Source organism: Tasmannia lanceolata, unplaced genomic scaffold (genome assembly GCF_043159265.1).
Source record: "Tasmannia lanceolata isolate RefF3 unplaced genomic scaffold, GAP_Taslan_0.1 ptg000037l, whole genome shotgun sequence".
Taxonomy (NCBI): Eukaryota; Viridiplantae; Streptophyta; class Magnoliopsida; order Canellales; family Winteraceae; genus Tasmannia; species Tasmannia lanceolata.
In genome coordinates, this window is record NW_027518714.1 from 21,423,333 (window position 1) to 21,441,603 (window position 18,271).

At 37.0% G+C, this 18,271-nt stretch overlaps 1 protein-coding gene across 1 annotated transcript in view; it reads right to left on the minus strand.

Annotated features, from left to right (window-relative positions):
- Positions 1 to 3,515: 3,515 nt before the first annotated feature.
- The window catches only part of LOC143861314 (protein VAC14 homolog), a 110,032-nt gene continuing 95,276 nt past the window's right edge, over positions 3,516 to 18,271 (minus strand). Inside the window, exons 15-17 of the mRNA XM_077372251.1 lie at positions 9,920 to 10,212; positions 4,550 to 4,608; positions 3,516 to 3,785 (exon numbers count right to left, since the gene is read on the minus strand). Of these exons, the coding sequence (XP_077228366.1) occupies positions 10,129 to 10,212 (84 nt within the window). The 3' untranslated portion in view covers positions 3,516 to 3,785; positions 4,550 to 4,608; positions 9,920 to 10,128. The remainder of the gene's footprint in view (positions 3,786 to 4,549; positions 4,609 to 9,919; positions 10,213 to 18,271) is intronic.

The window sequence follows — 18,271 nt, forward strand, 5'->3', positions numbered from 1 at the left end:
TTTAGATAAATTAATATGGGTCAACATGCAAATCGTAATGAATTTCTAAATCCATAGTATATATCATAAGAGATTTATAAAATGAGTTCATTAGCCCAAGATGTCTCTCATTAGTGAAAATCTCTTGATAATCTTTGGCTTTTGAGATAATCCCTCAAAAGTAAAGTGAAATTGATATTGGTTCAGTATGAGAAATCTATATGATTTATCTTATCCTCTCATTGAACTAGTCATGTCTATGAACCTTATATGATTATGTATATTTGACATGAAAACTATAAGTGGATATCATTCGCTTTGAAGAGTTCTAAGGTGAACTTGAAATATGCAAACAAGTGAAAATTTACTAAAGAAAGGGAAATGCTAAGAGTGTTTAATCACCTAAAACCCTTCGCAACAAACTTAGGTGCACTAGAAAATGAAAAATCATGTTAATCTTACATAAGTGTGCACATTGGAATCCAACATATTGTCACTATGGAGTGTATTTCATATTTGAACATCTATTGTATCCATATGACCAATGATAAGTTCACAAATATTGTTATACTTGAAAAACCCAAGTAAAAGTGAACTTCAAGTTAAAGAGGGAACATTAATAGTAATCATTGAAACCCTTCAATTAAAGGAATTTGATTTGAATTGATATATGTTTTGCCTATTATGTATATGTGATCTATGCATATCATATTAATATACTTTCAAGATAGATCACTTTACATATCATATAAGTTTGAGTTAGTTGAAATCGTAAATTCTTTAAAACACTCAAACTTGAATCACATGAGATCATTTGATTTAAATTGAAAATGTCATTTAAAATCAAGAGATTATGTTCATATAGCCCAAGTTATGCTTAAAAGTGAGATATATAACCTAAAATGTATTTTGTTGATATAATTTAATCTTTTAAACTTAAAATCCATCAAAACACAATCATGAAATATTTTGTGAGGGATAAAGTAAATTGAACATAAACTTAAGAATTTAGAAATTTTCTCAAATAAGATAATAACTAGTTTGATGTTATTGAAAAAAAAAACTAATTGTCTTAAAATGATTGAGTTGCTTGCCCTAGGTTAGGTTGTTTGAAAGGTTATATTAGTTATCCTTAGCTATTTTGCCCTGTCATGCCTTATCTTCTCTGTTTTACCTAAGGCCACTGACAAATACTTAGGGGGAGAGCCAAAATGTCTTATTCTCATGTTTATATGGACCATAATGATATGCTTACATTGTCCATTTCAACATTCCCCACTAGTTGTGCTCAAAATTGCAAATCTTGACAAAAAAAAATAGCTTATCATGCCTTATTCTCAACTTTGATTCTTAAATCCTTCATGATAAGCCTTAGGAAGAGCTTGAAATGTTATATCATCATTCATTTTATGGGCCATAAAGTTATTTCAGTGACACCCTTTTCTTGTGTTCAATCTATACTAGACTAAACATAAGAGTGCCTGACAAATGCCAATCTATATCTCTATCTTTTGTTTGTCACTATCATTTGTACTCAAGTTGATTACCCTATATTCATGATAGTTTCATAATAGAACCTTCAATGTCATATCTTCTTAATCTTTTTGCTTGTTATGCCATGCTTTGATTGATCTATGTCCACGCATAACAAAATTTAAGGGGAAGCTTAACTGTCAAATCTTATATGATCATAGGCTTCATAGGATTATGTTTAGAAAGTTCATACTATTAAACACCCTTTGATTGTGCTGAAACTGCATATCTTTCTCTACATATTAAAAAAAAGGGGGCTTGTCATGTTATGCCTTGAAATTGCATTATTTCTTTCGTGATAAGTATATAATGAGCTTTAATTTGCCACATTACTCTTGTTTTCTGGGGTCATAGGGTTACTTAACATTAGATATATTCTTATATACCCTAAAACTGTGCTAAAATGGTACGTCTCTTTGTTTTTCCAAACATAGGCCTGCTTTGTCTCAGTTCATCCAATATCCTAAGTTCTTATACTTTTATCATGCATATTTTAACTTAATCATCATGTATCCATGATAAGTAGATAAGGGGAGTACATATTGAATATCTCTTATGTCATGAATTGTGCTTAACTGGCTAGTCTGCCATTTTTGCTGTTGCCAAAAGGGGGAGAATTTGTGCAATTGATTAGATGTCCATAATCCATATATGCATTTTATACTAAATTTTGTTAAATCTAACTTGTGCATGTGTTGATTGGGAGTAGTAATGTTTATCATGTATATCTAATCCTCTTAAGAGGTTCCTCTCACCTATCTAATCAATTTGGTTTGTCATTATAAAAAGGGGGAGATTATAAGCCCAAGGGTTCCCATGGGTTCAACCAATCACATTGTTTTGATGATCAACAAACTTAAATTGATTTGTCCTTTATGGACTGATGTGTTGCCTTGGAGTGGTGTGCTATAGACAGGTATTTCACAGGCTGACATATGCTAGCACACCACCATACATGGCTTTTACTTGAGGATGAACCATTCAACTGTCAAAGGAGCTGAAACAAACTTGGATTATTCCTTGAAGGTACAATTAAGGTGTAGCTCAAATTCAAGCATCCCAATCAAGCGAACATTCAAAGGAACATCAATGAAGGCCAAATCTTGAGGATCAACATGTACAAAGGGAAAAGAGCTTGGACACAATAGTGGCATCATCCTTGAAAAATGTCAAAGCAAGAAGCTCGAATGGAAGATCCCACAAGCAAACCAAGCACTAAAACAGAGATCAAATGAATAATGGCTCAAGAAAAGTTCAAGAGAGCATTAAGAATGGTAGAATGTATTCCCTCTCTCTTGGATTTATTCTCGATCAAGGCACACTAAAAAAATACTCCAAAATGTTTTCAAAAGTGACCCAAAATCAAGTGCCCCCAAGGCCCAAGTGCTAAGTTAAGTTTCAAAATGGAAAGACATGAAATTAGCACTTGAAAAATGGATCTAACATATAAATCCTATCATAACTGGTCCAAAACATTTTTAAATATTTTTAAAAATATTTTTAACAGACAAATCTCTTCATTTCCATTCAAATCGAGTATAAAGACGTCAAAATCCGATAAGAAATGAAAGAGATATGAGTTTTACAAGAAAGCGACTGAAATATGGAACTACGGTACGGAATTTCGTGGAATCACACAGAGTTCCGTGAAGTTCCCGGGAACATGAAAAATATTGCCGTTTCTAAAAGTTGCAAAGTATTACGATTTTGCCCCTGTAACAGCTAGTTTTGATTTTAACTTAAGAAAAAGATTTTCCAATATATCTAAGGCCTATACAAACATTTGCAAACCTTCTTTGCCTTGAATCTCTCTCTCCACCTCATTTGTGCGTTGATCTTGATTAAACCCTTTTTAGAGTGGATTAAGCTTTACTTGTAATCTTTTTTGAAATAATTTTTGTGTGAGCTTCAACTTGTAATGTAACGACCCGGACTTGGGCAAATTTTAGACAAAATAATTTGTTTTTTGCGAAATCCCAAAACCTGAATCGCTACCCCAAAAGGGAAACAAGCTGACTAACCAATTTTATCTTATGAGGAAAATTCACCAAATAAAATGAACAAATCTTATACCATTATGAAATTTATGGTCAATTACAATATTAAAAGTCAATACTAAAAATACCATTGAATTTAAAATAAAGCTGAACTGCAGCTCTAACTAAAACACCATAACTGAATATAGCTCGACACTCTAACCAGCTCCCAATCTCGTGACATATATAGTGTGTATTTCTGCATGACAAAAGCTCCATCGCTAACACCTAGAGAACCTGTGGGTGGTGACGAAGTCATCAACAAGCTGAACAAGATCCCTTAATAGCTCGCAAAGTAAGAGCCACTAAATGAGATTGCATTATGAAAATATTTCTTATGATTTAGAGGGTTAGCATAAGCAAAACAACCACTCATTAAAATAAAGATAAAAATAGAACAATAACTAGAACTAGAAATAGAAATAGAAATAGGGACCAGACTTAAAAATGCAAAGATGCAAGCATACAACAATTAAAAAGCATGAGGCTACCCCAAGACCATACAGCATTTCTAACCCCCCTTTCATTTATTTTCTTTTTCCATTATTTCTCATTTCATGGCATTTATATGCCGCCGTTGATCTTGACCATCTAGGCCCCCACCCATATTTAGGTGTAACCTAGGTAGGATTTCATTGGTCATCCTGTCTACCAGGTCCACCTGAATGCATTGCCGGCCCAATGTCGTACGCTCTCCTCGGGGTGGCTTTTGGCATCTCGCCCAAGGTTGGCTCTAAGGGGGTCTCCCATGGGCCTCCCTCCCATAGTATCCTATATGTGAATGCATGATTTTTATACGTACCTCTTTCCCTCTCTGTCATGAGGGATTTTTCTTTTACTTTCCCCTGCATGGTTAGTGTACTACCATATTTTCAATAATTTATCAAAACAGAGCTTGCTATCCAGTTTAGCCATTTAGAAAAGAATCTAATCATACGAAATGCAATCATAATAATAAGACCATTTATGTAACTGTTACCATGAAAGCCACTATCAACTGCCTTGAATTTTCGAGGGTGAATTAAGATGAAAAGCTCTATGTATCAATCACGAAGTGAACCTGTAGATATTATATGTCAAGGTGTCAGTTAGATTGGTCAAGGCTAAAAGTTTCTCTTTATTTTAATTCGTTCGTCTCAAACCTTTCGTTTTTACTTAATAAATCTACTTCTAAACTATTCCTAACACTTAAATCTAAGTATAACCTTTTACCTTAAAAGATGTCTTTCTTAATTATATCATATTTATATCTTTTTCTCTATCAGGCTCATCAAAACTTTAAATTTATAAATCTTGGGTACTGATTTTTCTAAAGATTAAACATAAAATTCATCATGTGACACATAAGGTTTATTTCTAACAAAAAAAATCTTGATATGATTCATTATCATATATAAATGCAATATTCTTATTATAAATAATTATACACTATATATATCACATATAAAGGGCTGATTTTTAAGAAATCATGTTAAGAATCTGAAATGTATCTACATAGGGCTGTTTTTATAAAAACGGTAAGTGCATTACATTAAACACATCACAAGCTATGTTTTTCCCTAAAATTCATACTCTATTATCATCTAAAAACATATGAAGGGCTGCTTTCCTTAAAACCAATTGGTATATTGCATCAAAACACACGTATAGTGCTGATTTTTAATGAAGTAGTTGATATATCGTATAGATTTAATACACATAAATCTGATTTTTCGAAAACCATGATTAAAACAAATATCCACCCCTTTTAGGTGCTGCTTTTTAGTTAAAAACAGCACTCTAAGGCTTATAAATTGTGTATATAATGCGGGTGCTTAAGAGGGAATAAGAAGAAAAATAGAAATAAAAAACACAACAAGAGAAAAAGAAGAAAATGGGAACAATGCTCAACCCAATTGATATTCCATCAATTACATGTTTATCAACATCAAAATCCCCTCTAAAGATGGTTTCTAACTCTTTAAATAAAAGAAAACCAAAGCAAATTCGTTCAAGCTCCACCACTAGCTAGCTTAGGGACTAACATAACATTAATTGCATTGAAACTCACTAACTTTGACTGTTTTGGGAACCCACACACACAGTCCACAAAAACTGCCATAACTTTCTACATTCTTGTCCAATTTTCAAGCAGTAATACTTGTTGGAAAGATCTCAAAGAGACCTACAACTTTGTAGTTTACCACTTTCTACAATTCTTCCATTTAGAAGCTCAAAAATCAGGTTCAAAACGGGCCAATAACATTAATGAGGGATTGCACCTTGGAACTCCACCAAAATCACCTAGGCATGACATGGCTACCATGTTGGCACTGCATCATTATCTCCGGGTGAGAAAGAACTCGTCCACGAGTTCTCATCAAGCTCTACCTGATAAGTTGTCAAGTCTTTAACATTGAAGTTGGGTGAGTATTAATATTTGGAGGGAGCTCAACCTTGAATGCATTATCCCCAATTTTCTTAAGCACTTGAAAAGGGGCATCCACACGATCTTGAAATTTGCTAAACTTCCTTGGTTCAAGAAAACTCGCTCTTGAACCTTGAAGTATCGAAGAATCATCATCAATTGAGACTTCCAAAGATCAAACTCCGCTTCATAATCTCCATGAAGAAGTGATAACTTGTCTAGATTTTGAACATGTTTGAATATATAAACATCAACTGTGAGCTTCAATGTAGGATCGAATAAAAATAGATCGATGTAATTGGATGAAAAAATCGATGTAATATTTTTCCATTCACCCATCACTTCAATATCCATCGGTTCACCTAATATGCAATCGGATCCAATTTCTTTGGTGATGAATTCATTGAATTGCCGTTGAAGTTCCTCGTACTCCTCGTTAGTTTCAACAAGTAGAGCATTGAATTTACCATTATCATTGGTCTCTTGCTCAAATTCGTTCTTAGAAAGAAAAAAGTTACTCTCATACCCTTTCTTGAACCATGCAATCCGATACGGCTTTGGATGTTGTTCGGTTTTGAGCTTGTGTTTGTTCACCGTTTTATGAGATACGATGTTCTCACAACTCCCACCATCGATCACAATGGAGCAAACCTTGTCATGAGATTTGCATCGAGTCTTGAAAATATCGGAACGAAGCCAATCATCATCGGATTCAACCTTTGGTGTAGCAAGTGCTCTTTGGATCACCAAACTTTCTCCTTCTTTGGGTTCGATTTCTTCATTTTGTATGCCATCTTCCTCATCATGTATGGGTTGATTTGAATAGTCAATAAGATCATCATCATATATGGGCTGATTTGAATCATCAACAAAATTATCATCATTTTCTTCATCACCGAAGGCAACTACTTGCCTCTTTGGACAATTTTTGAAACGATGGACAACTTGATCACACTTGAAACAAGCATTTGAATTGTTGGGACGATTGGGCTGATTTCCAACTTGATATGTAGGGGCTGATTTTGTAGAATTTTTGTTGAAATATTCGGACCTTGACTTTGTACCTCCACCATGTGAAGATTCACCTTCGGAAGAAGGATAGAGACTACGAACATCCACATACTTTTTAGCACCGCGACGAGAAAGCTTAGCCTCCACCTTCAAGGCTAGTTGATAAGCATCATTGACGCTCAATGATTGCTACATTTCCACCTCATCACGAATGGAAAACTTCAAACCACCAACATACCTTGCCATAAGTTGATCTTTACCCTCTTGAATATCATTACGAGTCATGAGTTTGTAGAATTCTTCGGTGTAGTCCAACACACTCTTGGATTCTTGGCGTAGGTTGTTGAATTGAGAAAAGATAATTTAGGAAAAATCCAAAGGAATAAATTTCTCCTTAAGCCATGACTTCATTTTCTCCCAAGATGAGATCTTATGCTTTCCTTTGCGGATTCTCATCTCTTGAACCTTATCCCACCATGTCGAAGCGTAGCAACGAATCCTTGTAGCCACAAGCTTCACACGTTGGCTTTCAGGTGTCTCCTTGTAATCAAAGAACTTCTCAATGGCACTAAGCCATTCAAGAAACTCTTCGGGTTATAGACGACCATGGAACTTCGGCAAGTTGTAGACACCCCATTTTGACCGGACCCAAGTTCGCGTCGTTTGGGCAAAACCTCGTCAGATTAGTGAATTGAGATCAAAATTTGAACCCTGAAGTAGTTTAGGGTCCCACCGAGGTCCCCGTAAAGTTTCGGCAAGATCTGCTGAGAAATGGCAAATAGGACGAGCCGAGGAAGAGGGGTGGTATGAATGTATAAGGGGGGTGAGTTATCTGCAGAGTGGAATATCCAGGTGAGAAGTGGGGTGAATTATCCGCAATAGGGGGTGTCCGAAGCTAGGGGTGCATAATCTCGTCTGGGCCATGGCTGATTCGCGCGCGCAGCAAAATTCGTGCGCCCACTAACTGTAGTAGTGCCGATATCGGTAGCTTTTCTTTTAATATAAAATAGAGAGAAAGAGAAAATGAGTGGAGGAGAATCATTTCCGTTTTAAAATCTGAGAGAGAGAGAGAGAGAGAGAGAGAGAGAGAGAGAGAGAGAGAGAGCCGACCTTCACTTTCTCCGGCAATCTATGCCGGAATCCGGCAATTAGGTTTTTCTTCGATCGATTTCTCTTTTCTTCTTTTTCTCTATTCTTACTTTTAATCTCAAAATTCGGTTTCAAAAGCTTTTTAAATCATAAAACCCTAATCCTCTGGATTTCTTCTCCGATCAAAATCCGATCAATTTTTCGACGGGAATTTGTTTTCATTCCTTTAGTTTTTCTTCCCTTTGCTCTTAGCCCTAACCTTGAACCCTAACTCCTTCTCAAACCCTAGATCCATGATCTTATCGCTTAGATCTGTGGCTTATAGCTGAGATTTGTGAGAGAGTGAGAGGAAGGATGTTCTAATTCTAATTTTTCTCTTCTTCATCTTCTTCTTCTCCGATCTGCCATAGATTCTGACCCTATTTTGGTTGATTTCTTCTCTCAATTTTATATAGATCTCATTCTATTGCTTTGTTTTCTTCATCTTCTCCGGTGAAATGATGTTTCACAGGTTATTTTCTTCTTTCCTTGGCCTACCTCTGGTTTAAAAATTCTAGATTTGAATTAGAGCGAGATCTAGGTCTTTCTTTCATTTTTCGTTTCCAAATAGAGAGAGAGAAGGAGATCTGGTAGAGAAATGAAAGAGATCTGAGAAAGGAATCAGATCTGAGAGAGATAGAAGACAAGAAGGAGATTCGAAGAAGAAAGGAGGTAATCTTATTTTTTATTTTTGTTTATAATAAAGGTGTGCTAAGAAATGTTTATCAGATGTCCTCTTGATTTGTAATCTTAGTGGTGTTGTGGTTTACTGGCTGTGAAAATGTTTTGGCTTAATTACTTTCTAAATCATGATTTCAATTCATCTGACCTTTCTAAGTTTTATTGTTTTCATCGCGTTTCTGGTAGATCTGAAAATTATAATGTTGCATGGATGATCCATTGTTTGATTTGATCTTTTGGAAGAATAATTAGATAAGTCAAGAGGTAACTTTGTAAGTCTGTAGCATGTTATACTTCCATAGATGGATATTGTGTTGGATGAAAAGAAGGATGAATAGATGGGAAATGTTAATATGAAGTGCTGATTCTCATGAGTTGTCCTCTCGCGTGGATAAGTTCATTCGTTTCATAAGGACCTCTATTTGCACTCTAAATTTGGATGCTATTAAATTTCTGGTTATGGCTGTTTAAATAGAGTTTTAACACTTTTCTTTTACACCTCTGGTTTGTATGCATGTAACCATTTTGTGAATTCCCTTTGTGATATTAGATGGGAATTGATCTTTGTGATTCTTATTAAGATCGTCAAGGAATATCCGATTCTCAGATTTTATGAACAGTTTGTTTTGAATCATGATTTTCCCAAATATCTTTGCTAACAAGTTTGCTACACTGTAGGTACATATAAGTGTGTGTGTGCCTATATGAGTGTTCTCACTAAGATGAAATTGTACAGATGTCGTTTGCCTGCCTTGTTTTGATTTCACAAATGTATAGATTGAAAATCTTGTTGTAAATGCTTTCTGCAGTTTTCAAAGTTATGGATACTTTTATTTTAGCCCCATGATTATCTGTGTGAGTTAGTTATTGATGTTCTCATATTTTGTTATGTGTAAGGGGATAGAATAAATCAGTATGAATACAGAGACTTGATAATAAAGGTAGCATTTTCAAAATACTATGTATAGGTCCCTTTTGTGCATAGTTTGGCTATTGAAACGTTGATGATAGTTAAAAATGTTAATGATACGTGGATGTGAAAAGTTGTTATGAAAATTGAAATTTGAGTACAATAGTGTAGGGTAAATTTTAACCAAAAAAAAAAAAACTGTCCAAGTGTTTTATGGTGTGCTGATATACGTACCTCATCATTCTAATAAGGATCTCTGTATTTTAAGTTCAGATTAAAATACCATATGTTGTAATTTCACACAGGATTCAACCCATGGTTAGCTCCCTGTTTTGGCACAATGTGAGCCCATGGTTCAGCCACTGGCAGCACAATTCTGTCCATGATTTAACCCCAGTTTTGTGCACATTTTGAGCTTATGGTTTAGTCACTGCTAGCGCAAATCAGCCCCCTGTTTTGAACAGTTTCAACCCGCAAATCAGCCCCTTCAACCCGCAAATCAGCCCTTGTTTGGTACACTTCAGCCCCTATTGTATACATGTTCATGCACATATGAATGAATACATGTGATTATGAAAATACATATGGCTGTGGGTGAATACATGTACGAATGTGGCTGTGAGAGTGTACATGCATGTGTGTAATTGTGCGGAGTCTTTTGCATATTCTCTGTGAACTCTAGAATGACCACTCTGTATGGTAATACTGTTGTAAATGTTAGGTGTTAAAATTTCATGGTTACCCTTTGAATTCATTCTCCAAAACTTATAGATGCTCAATTACAGGTTATGGCTCTCGGTGTTTACTTGAATCATATTTCTAAAAAGAATATTCAAAAACTCATTTGCCTAAACAGTTGGTGGTTTGAGTGTGCACTTTATATTTTATTTGAGCACTTCTCACGAAGCATGTTTTATATGCTAGGTAAGCACTATGTGATCAAGAAATGAGTGTATCTAGGTTCATGTTGAAAATTGTATTTTGATGTGGGGCTGATGGGCATATACATTGGTTTTGCATATTTTAAATATAGGATTGTAATGAGGAGGTTGATCCTTACAATGTGCATAAGTAGCATCCCCCCTTTTATTTCATTTACTCTATAAGGAATAATTTCAGTACGATTGTGCAGGATTGGAAAATGAATAAATTCTACCAGGTTTCCCATTTTTCTGTTCCATTTAGAATTGGTAAATAGGTTATTCTTTAAGTGTGGTGTTATTTTATTTTATTTTTAAGTTTCTAGCCTTTAAGGTGATAGAGATAACATTTGAGTTGTATCGGCTTTGGTTTGGGCTTTTCATCTTAGTTCCGTTTTAATTGATAATGGTGAGTGTTTATTTGATCGAGGGCAATGATGGCGATAGTCACAGCCTCCCCTTTAGAGAGACAATTTATGTCTCTATAGAGCTAGCCCAGCCTCAGGGAACTTGCTTAGTCCAAGTAGTGTTCTCCTCTCTATTTAGTAGACTTCTCTAGTCTTTTAGAAATCATTAGATGATAGTTTCTCTTCCTCATTTAGGAGACCATTGTGGTCTTATTAGCGAGTTCCATTCTAGGAGACACGCTTTGACTCGCTAGGCACCTCTCCTCTGGAAGCAAGCCTCGTTGCTTAGAGCCCGCCTTTTCCCAATGGAGGCATACAGTGCTTCATTTATAGAACCTCCCTGGTTTGTCTATCTTTTGAGCTAAAAGACATGCTATGTCTTATTTGTCCCCCTTTATAGAGTGTTCGAAAGTCTTTGACTCATTTATCCTTTTTAGTGGTAGTATTAGAGAGTCTTTGACTCATTCCTCCTTTAAGTTGTAGTATTAAAGAACCTTTGGCTCACTCGTCCTTTGGATGGCATTGTTAGAGAGTCTTTGATTCACTCGTCCTTTGATAGCGGTATTAGAGTCTTTGATTCATTTCCCCCTTTTCTATAGTTGTTTTCAGGAGCTTCTCCTTAGTGTTGTCATCACTCTTCTTTGTTAGGGACTAGCACAGTCTCATTAGAGCTTTACCTTTTGGAATTTTAGATCGTTGTCTTTATCCTTGTTCATTAGTTTACCTTGGTTAGGGGTTTCCCCTATTTGCCCTAGGGTTTGACCCTAAGGTTTTACTTCGTATGTTCCCTCCGGTCTTTGACCAAAAGGGTGAAATCAAAATTTTAAAATCCAAAAACATGTTAAAACATATAAAACTCAAAAACATTAGAAATTTAAAACATAAAAAACATAAAAAAAATAAATCAAAAGCCTTAAATCTTTTGAAGTGTTGAGTTTTGTAGCGTAGTAGGAAAGTTTCTTTTCGACCTACGTTGGCTTGATCCTCTTCCACGAGGTACGTAGTGCAGCTTGGGATCTTCATCCCAAGTCCAGCCAAACTTTGCAAATAAATGCTTTAACCTTTTTTCTTCAAAACCTTGTTTTCAACAAGATCTTCCTCTAGAGTTAGGAGTTTGTCCTAGATAGAGAGTTTTAGAGTTAGGAGTTCGTCTTTGATTTGTTGTGTGCTTCTTTGTGTTTGTTTTAGAGTTAGAGGTTTGTCCTAGAGTTATAGGAGCGCCTCCATCCGGTCAGTGGGCGATTCACATCGCCGACTGATGACTAGAATAGGATGCGTTAGTCAACCCTTTGTTTTTCTTAGGAAATACAGCCTGGTTACACATAGGTTATATGAACCACTTGCATTAGCTTAGGACTAACCTGCATTTAGTTAGGGCATATAGGGTGTCCTAAAATCTACAATTCACTGAAATTTAAATAATCGTAGAAGAAGCTTTAAGAACTAGTTCGGTCTTTTAGATCGAGTCTAAGATAGAAGTCTAGGTGTCTTAGGCATCATAGTTTAGAATAGGTACGAAGAACTACGTTGCCTTGATTCTCGTGGAGGCGGGGATACGTAGGCTTCTTTGGATGAACATCAGACCATCCGAGGACTCGGGCTAAATCATTTAGAGTCTTAGGATTTGTTGTTTTGTTATGTTGTGTGTTTTGCTATGTTTTCTTACTTTCATGTGTTTGCCCACCAGACCTATACCTTTAGCTATAGCATGCATGTGTTTGCCCACCAGAACTTAGCCATTAGGCATGTTACACATAACCTAGCGATGTTTAGGTGACACGCTTCTTTCATTTATGTTGTGTATGCTTATTATTTCATCCCCGAGTCATGCATGATTAGTTAGACGTCCACTCGGGGATATTTGTTCCCATTTCACATGATTTTTGCCCAAAACTCTTCGAGGTTAATAATAAATGGCATAAGAGACCAAGTGTTCGCACTCGGGCGAATTGGGGGTGCTCTTCGGACCTTCTTCATTCGTCACCAGGCACGAGCCTATTTATATTTCTGGTTATCCATTGCACAGAGGATTTGATTTTAGGGTTCCATGGTATATCCATGGATGACGACTCTGAGTTTATTTTAGGTATGTCTTGGTTTCGAGCCTTGGCTCCGGATCAAGACATATCTCTTTCTTTTTATATCGCCACTCGTGCTATGCTATGAGGGTCGCATCCGTTTTGAGAGTTCCTTCGTAGAGCTCTCCTTCACACGTGGATGATCCAGAGGGTGTTAGGGACTCCTTCTCCCACAGTCCTCGGATCGGGGTCCACAGGTTGGCGGCTCTGCTGAGGAGTTCTTGAAACATTGCCTAACTCTATAAAAATGTCATTTTTACTAACTTTGGAGAATTTTGAGCTAAAATAATTTTAAATGGGAATTCTATCGTTAGAATCCAGGGGCACCAGATAGGTGCATAATTAAAACAAGGGATTCACACACTGCACATCATATGTTATCATATTGTTTATTCTTTACTTTTTCATTGTTTTTCATTATTCTTGGGTCTACGAAGATAGATACAGTGCGTACCAGACTGGGAAGTCATTACCCTGACGGAACTGTTATATCTATTTTCAAGCTATGCGCCGGTGCTACAGCCGTAGACATTGGGCGTACTTTTGTCTACAGCAGCCGATGAGCAATGAGGCATACTATGTATAACATGGGGCATACTTGTGTTATACATGTTAAGTATGGTTCATACGCATAATATCCGATAGATTGAGTCTGGAGCCCTACTTTGTTTTATATATTATGTATATACTTACCGACCTAGTGAAATCCAACTAGGAAGTACCCGTGTTTATATAAGTATATTGCATTCATATAGGGTCGAACGTGTGTTGCTTACACATGTGGAGCCTAGAGTTAGGAGCTTTGTCCTACTTGTAGACTAGAGTAGCTCATTTTACATGGCTACAGTATGGTCCTAGTACACTCATTAGTCAGTCTTGAGTCGAGATTTCATTGACTCAGCTAGATTAGAATTAGGGCTGGTACCCCTGGTTAGAACTTGTGTGTATGTATACTTATATATACTAATTATACATATTAGGGTCATCCTCTTAGTTAGAGTTCCTTATTCGATTCAATCGGTTATATCCATTCCATATTCAGATCTAGATCTAGTCAGTGGCTTTTGATCGCCTTGGCCAAGTTTAGTCCTTGATCTGTTGATTATAGGGTTTGACCCGTTGTTATATGTTCTCACCTTTCTCTGGTAACCATTATTCATATACCTTTGATTGAGCTATGGGGATCCCTTATATAGCTGTTATGCTGCCAGATTTTATCCAGAATATTTTGAGCATAACCGCTATCTCTTAGAGTTAGAGAACCATGAGTTTACCTTACCTTGACTTTCTTGTCTAGCGTCGTTATGCTACCGGATTTTATCCAGAATATTTTTGAGCATGACCGCTATTTCTTGAGTTAGTTAAACCATGAGTTTACCTTACCTTGACTTTCTTGTTTAGCCGTTATGCTGCTGAATTTTTCGCAACACATTTTGAGCATGACTGCTATTCTTTAGAGTCAGTTTACTTAGTCTCGACCTTGACTTCCTCGTATAGCCGTTATGCTGCTGGATTTTATCCAAAACATGTTGAGCATGATTGCTATCCTTTGGAGTAAGTTTACCTTGTTTTGATCCCCATGTATAGCTTTGATTAGTTTAGGACCCACTTTTAGTGAGAGCTTCCAATTTGATCAGTTGTATTTGTATATTTCTAGTTTCACTAAGATAATGGCCTGTACATATTTTCCTCGTGGTCACAATTTATTTGTTACCCTGTGATTATGTATTCACCTTTTTGTTGTATCATAAATTCATCTTATGTATACATCGCTCAATAGGATTAGATCCTTGCCTGTTGTGTCTTGAGATCTGGCCGATAGCTCATTTGCTGTCCCTATGACCATGGTCTATCATTTTGATCCTCTCGATCGCACAGTTGATGATATTCATCGCCAGATTTGGATCCGGTTTGCGACCTACTTTTGTCATTTTATGGCCGCGGTCTATTGTCTGATCTCTTGATTATCTCTCATCTTTGATGAAAAATTCAATGTCCCAGATTGTATCCTTCCTGTATATTTGATTGTCAAGTTTATTCTTATTATTTACTTAAAGGTTATATTCCCTCCCTTATCATCTTGTTCTTAGTGTCAGGTCTGATCATGGCAAACAATTTGTTAGACAAGTGGATAGCTGAGACTATTAAATCTTTTCCGCTGAGGTGTGAAGAAAGGAGTGTGGCTGAGCATTTCATCGGTTCATTTACTTATTTGAATAGTCGCGGTATAAATTGGAAATTTCTTCAACCAGCTGCTGGATGTTGGGATCCTGTTTTTCATGTCTTCCGATTCGGGTCTTTTCAACTCTGTCCTATATTTGAAGATTGGTGTGCCCTGTTAGAGCTTCCTCCTGAGGGACATTGGATCTGACCTTCAAGCATAGACTCCCCTCATGATTTTTTTTGCAAACTTTTTGAGAATAAGATCGTGAAAACTCTGCCATGCTTAACTGAGAAAAATGTGCAATTTCAAGCCCTCATTGAATTGTTTTCTAAAAACGTCGATCCTACTGACTCACGTTTTCAGGAGTGTCGACGTAATGCCTTAGTATTTGCTGTCTTTGCACGTCATGTTCTTCGCAGAGACTCTAGTGCCGCCCCTTTCACTTTGTTGACAATAGTAGATCAGATAAATGAGGGGAGAAATCCTGTCCCTACAATGCTAGCTGAAACCTTTTATGGCTTAGACTTTATTGCTAGTAAAAAGGTGCAGCTGTTATATGTGTGGCTATGTGAGAAACTCACTATCCTTCAGCCACAAAACTGCATTGAGTACACCCTTAAGAGTTTTCATTCCTGGAAGGCAAAGATTAAGCAACCTCAGCTTAATGAATGTCACCATTGGTTGCAGACCATAGGGGAAAACCAAATTCGTTGGGTGAGTCAATCATGTCCACAAATTATCACCAGTACTTGTCCATATTCATTTGTCCATCTTATGGGTTTAGAAAAATCATCTTTCTATGCACCTTTGTGTTTCCCTTCTCAGATTATTGGAATCTTGTGTCCCCCTAAGGTTATCACACCACCTTGTTGTGAAGACCTTACTCCTGATCTCATTGCATCCATAGTAGCTGCTTGGAGAGACAAAATCATGGAAAGGAGATCTGTTTTCATGTCTAAGCTTCGAAAGGGAGGAGCATTTGGAGAACCAGCAAATCGAAGAGCTCGAATTGGTGAACCATGAAGATCTTCGGCTCGAGATTGTCATTTCTTTTATTGTTTTCATTTGTTTTACTTGAATATAATCAGAGTCAAAGATTGTAAATCTGATTTCATTATAGATGAAAATTTAAAGAAAGAAATTTTACTTGATACATGTTATAGACAGTTGGCAATTCAGGGTTTCATCATTTTTCATGTAACCAATCGCTAACGTTGTAACCGGCCAATATAATCAATACAAAGGATGTTTGTTTTTCTTTTCTCTCTATTGGTGCAAACTATCTTATTTCATTTGTCAATCATTTAATCTAGTTTGTTAACTTCCAATCAGGATTCTGAAAGATAGCAACCATCGCTCCCAAAAAGGACTTCCAAGCTAAGCCCACCTAGTCTAGACCTACCTCAGTGTCTAGACTTGTTCATCATTTTGATTCTCTTGTGTCATCCACAGTACATTTACCTTCTTCACCAGAGTCTTCAAATTCCTTTGAAGTAAACCAAATGGCCGACCCAACTGACCTTCTGTTGAGCATGCAAGAGATGATGAAGAATCTCACCCGGGACATGGCCAGAATGAAAGAAGAGATGGCAAACATGAAAACTCAGATGAGTGATAAAGCTTCTGCATCTAGAAGTCCCTTACTTCAGCCTCCTCGTGCTACATCTCCGGAAGCACGTAGACCTGTTATCCAGCCTTTCGAGGTTGATTTAGACGAAGAGCAGTACGCTGTAGAATATTGTACTACTGGGGTTGATAAAGAAAAAGAGAAATTTGAAAAATTCGAAAAAGAAATGTCTAAGAAGTTTAGCAAGATGGCTCACGAGATGGAACAGATGAAAGTCCAGGGGCCTAAGAAGTTCGATGTCTCTGAACTGATACTGTCTTCGACAGTTTCTTTGCCTCAAAACTTCAAAGCTCCTGATTATGATAAGTATGACGGAACCGGGTGTCCGCGTAATCACATGAGATGGTTTATCATTCTCTCGCAGCAGTATGGTTTGAGCCATGAACAGATGGCCCAGTTATTTCCAATCTCTCTGACAAGAATCACTAAGAAGTGGTTCTTGAGGCTGAAGCCGAAAGATGTGAGAACCCTGGAAGACATTTCTGAGAAACTGATAGAGCAGTTCTCGATGGAAGAATGCATCGAGGTCACGAAAAGAGACCTAAAACAGTTAAAGCAAGGTCCTCAGGAGACCTTCACTTTCTTTATCAGGGGCTGGAGACGCAAGTCTGCTCAGCTAAGCCAGAGAATGTCTGAATCAGAGCAGATAAAGCTAGTTCTGAAGAGTTTGTCTCCTCAGTACTTTTATTTTTTGGCACCGCAGCATTACCCGAGTTTTGATCATTTGATCAAGACTGGTACTCAAACTGAGGATGCCATAGCAAAAGGCTTGAGAGCCAAGGTTTCTTCTGAGATTAGAGAAGGTAAAAGGCCTATGGTCCAGCCTAAGGAGGTTCACTCTGTTAGTTACACAAGGCCTGTGGCTAGGGTTACTGCAGGAGCTGCAAGGGCACTAAGGAGAGGTACCTTTGACAGGAAATTTGATCATCTTCCATATCCTATAACAATGATATTCAAGAGGCTTATGAAAGACAGAAAGATCCGGCTCCCGGATATTAAACCTCCACCCAATCCCTTACCCGCATTCTGGAAGATGGATCAATACTGTGAATATCACAGAGGTCCAGGGCATTTAACCGAAAACTGTTTGGCCTTGAAACATTAAATCCAGAATATGATCGACAAGGATGAACTGGCAGTTGAGAGACCAAACGTCACTCAGAACCCTCTTCCTAACCACCATGCTATGCCTCCTCCTACTACCAATGCCATATTCACTGAGGAACCGTCACTTGACCCATCCACCCTCATTTGTGCCATTACCACAGAAAAAACTTATGTCATGAAGTTTGACGAAGGAGAGCTGGAAGCAGCAGAAAGGAAGGAGCATTACATGATTTCCTTTGATGACGACGAATTTGCTGAGTCATCTTCTTCTCAGTCTTGTGTA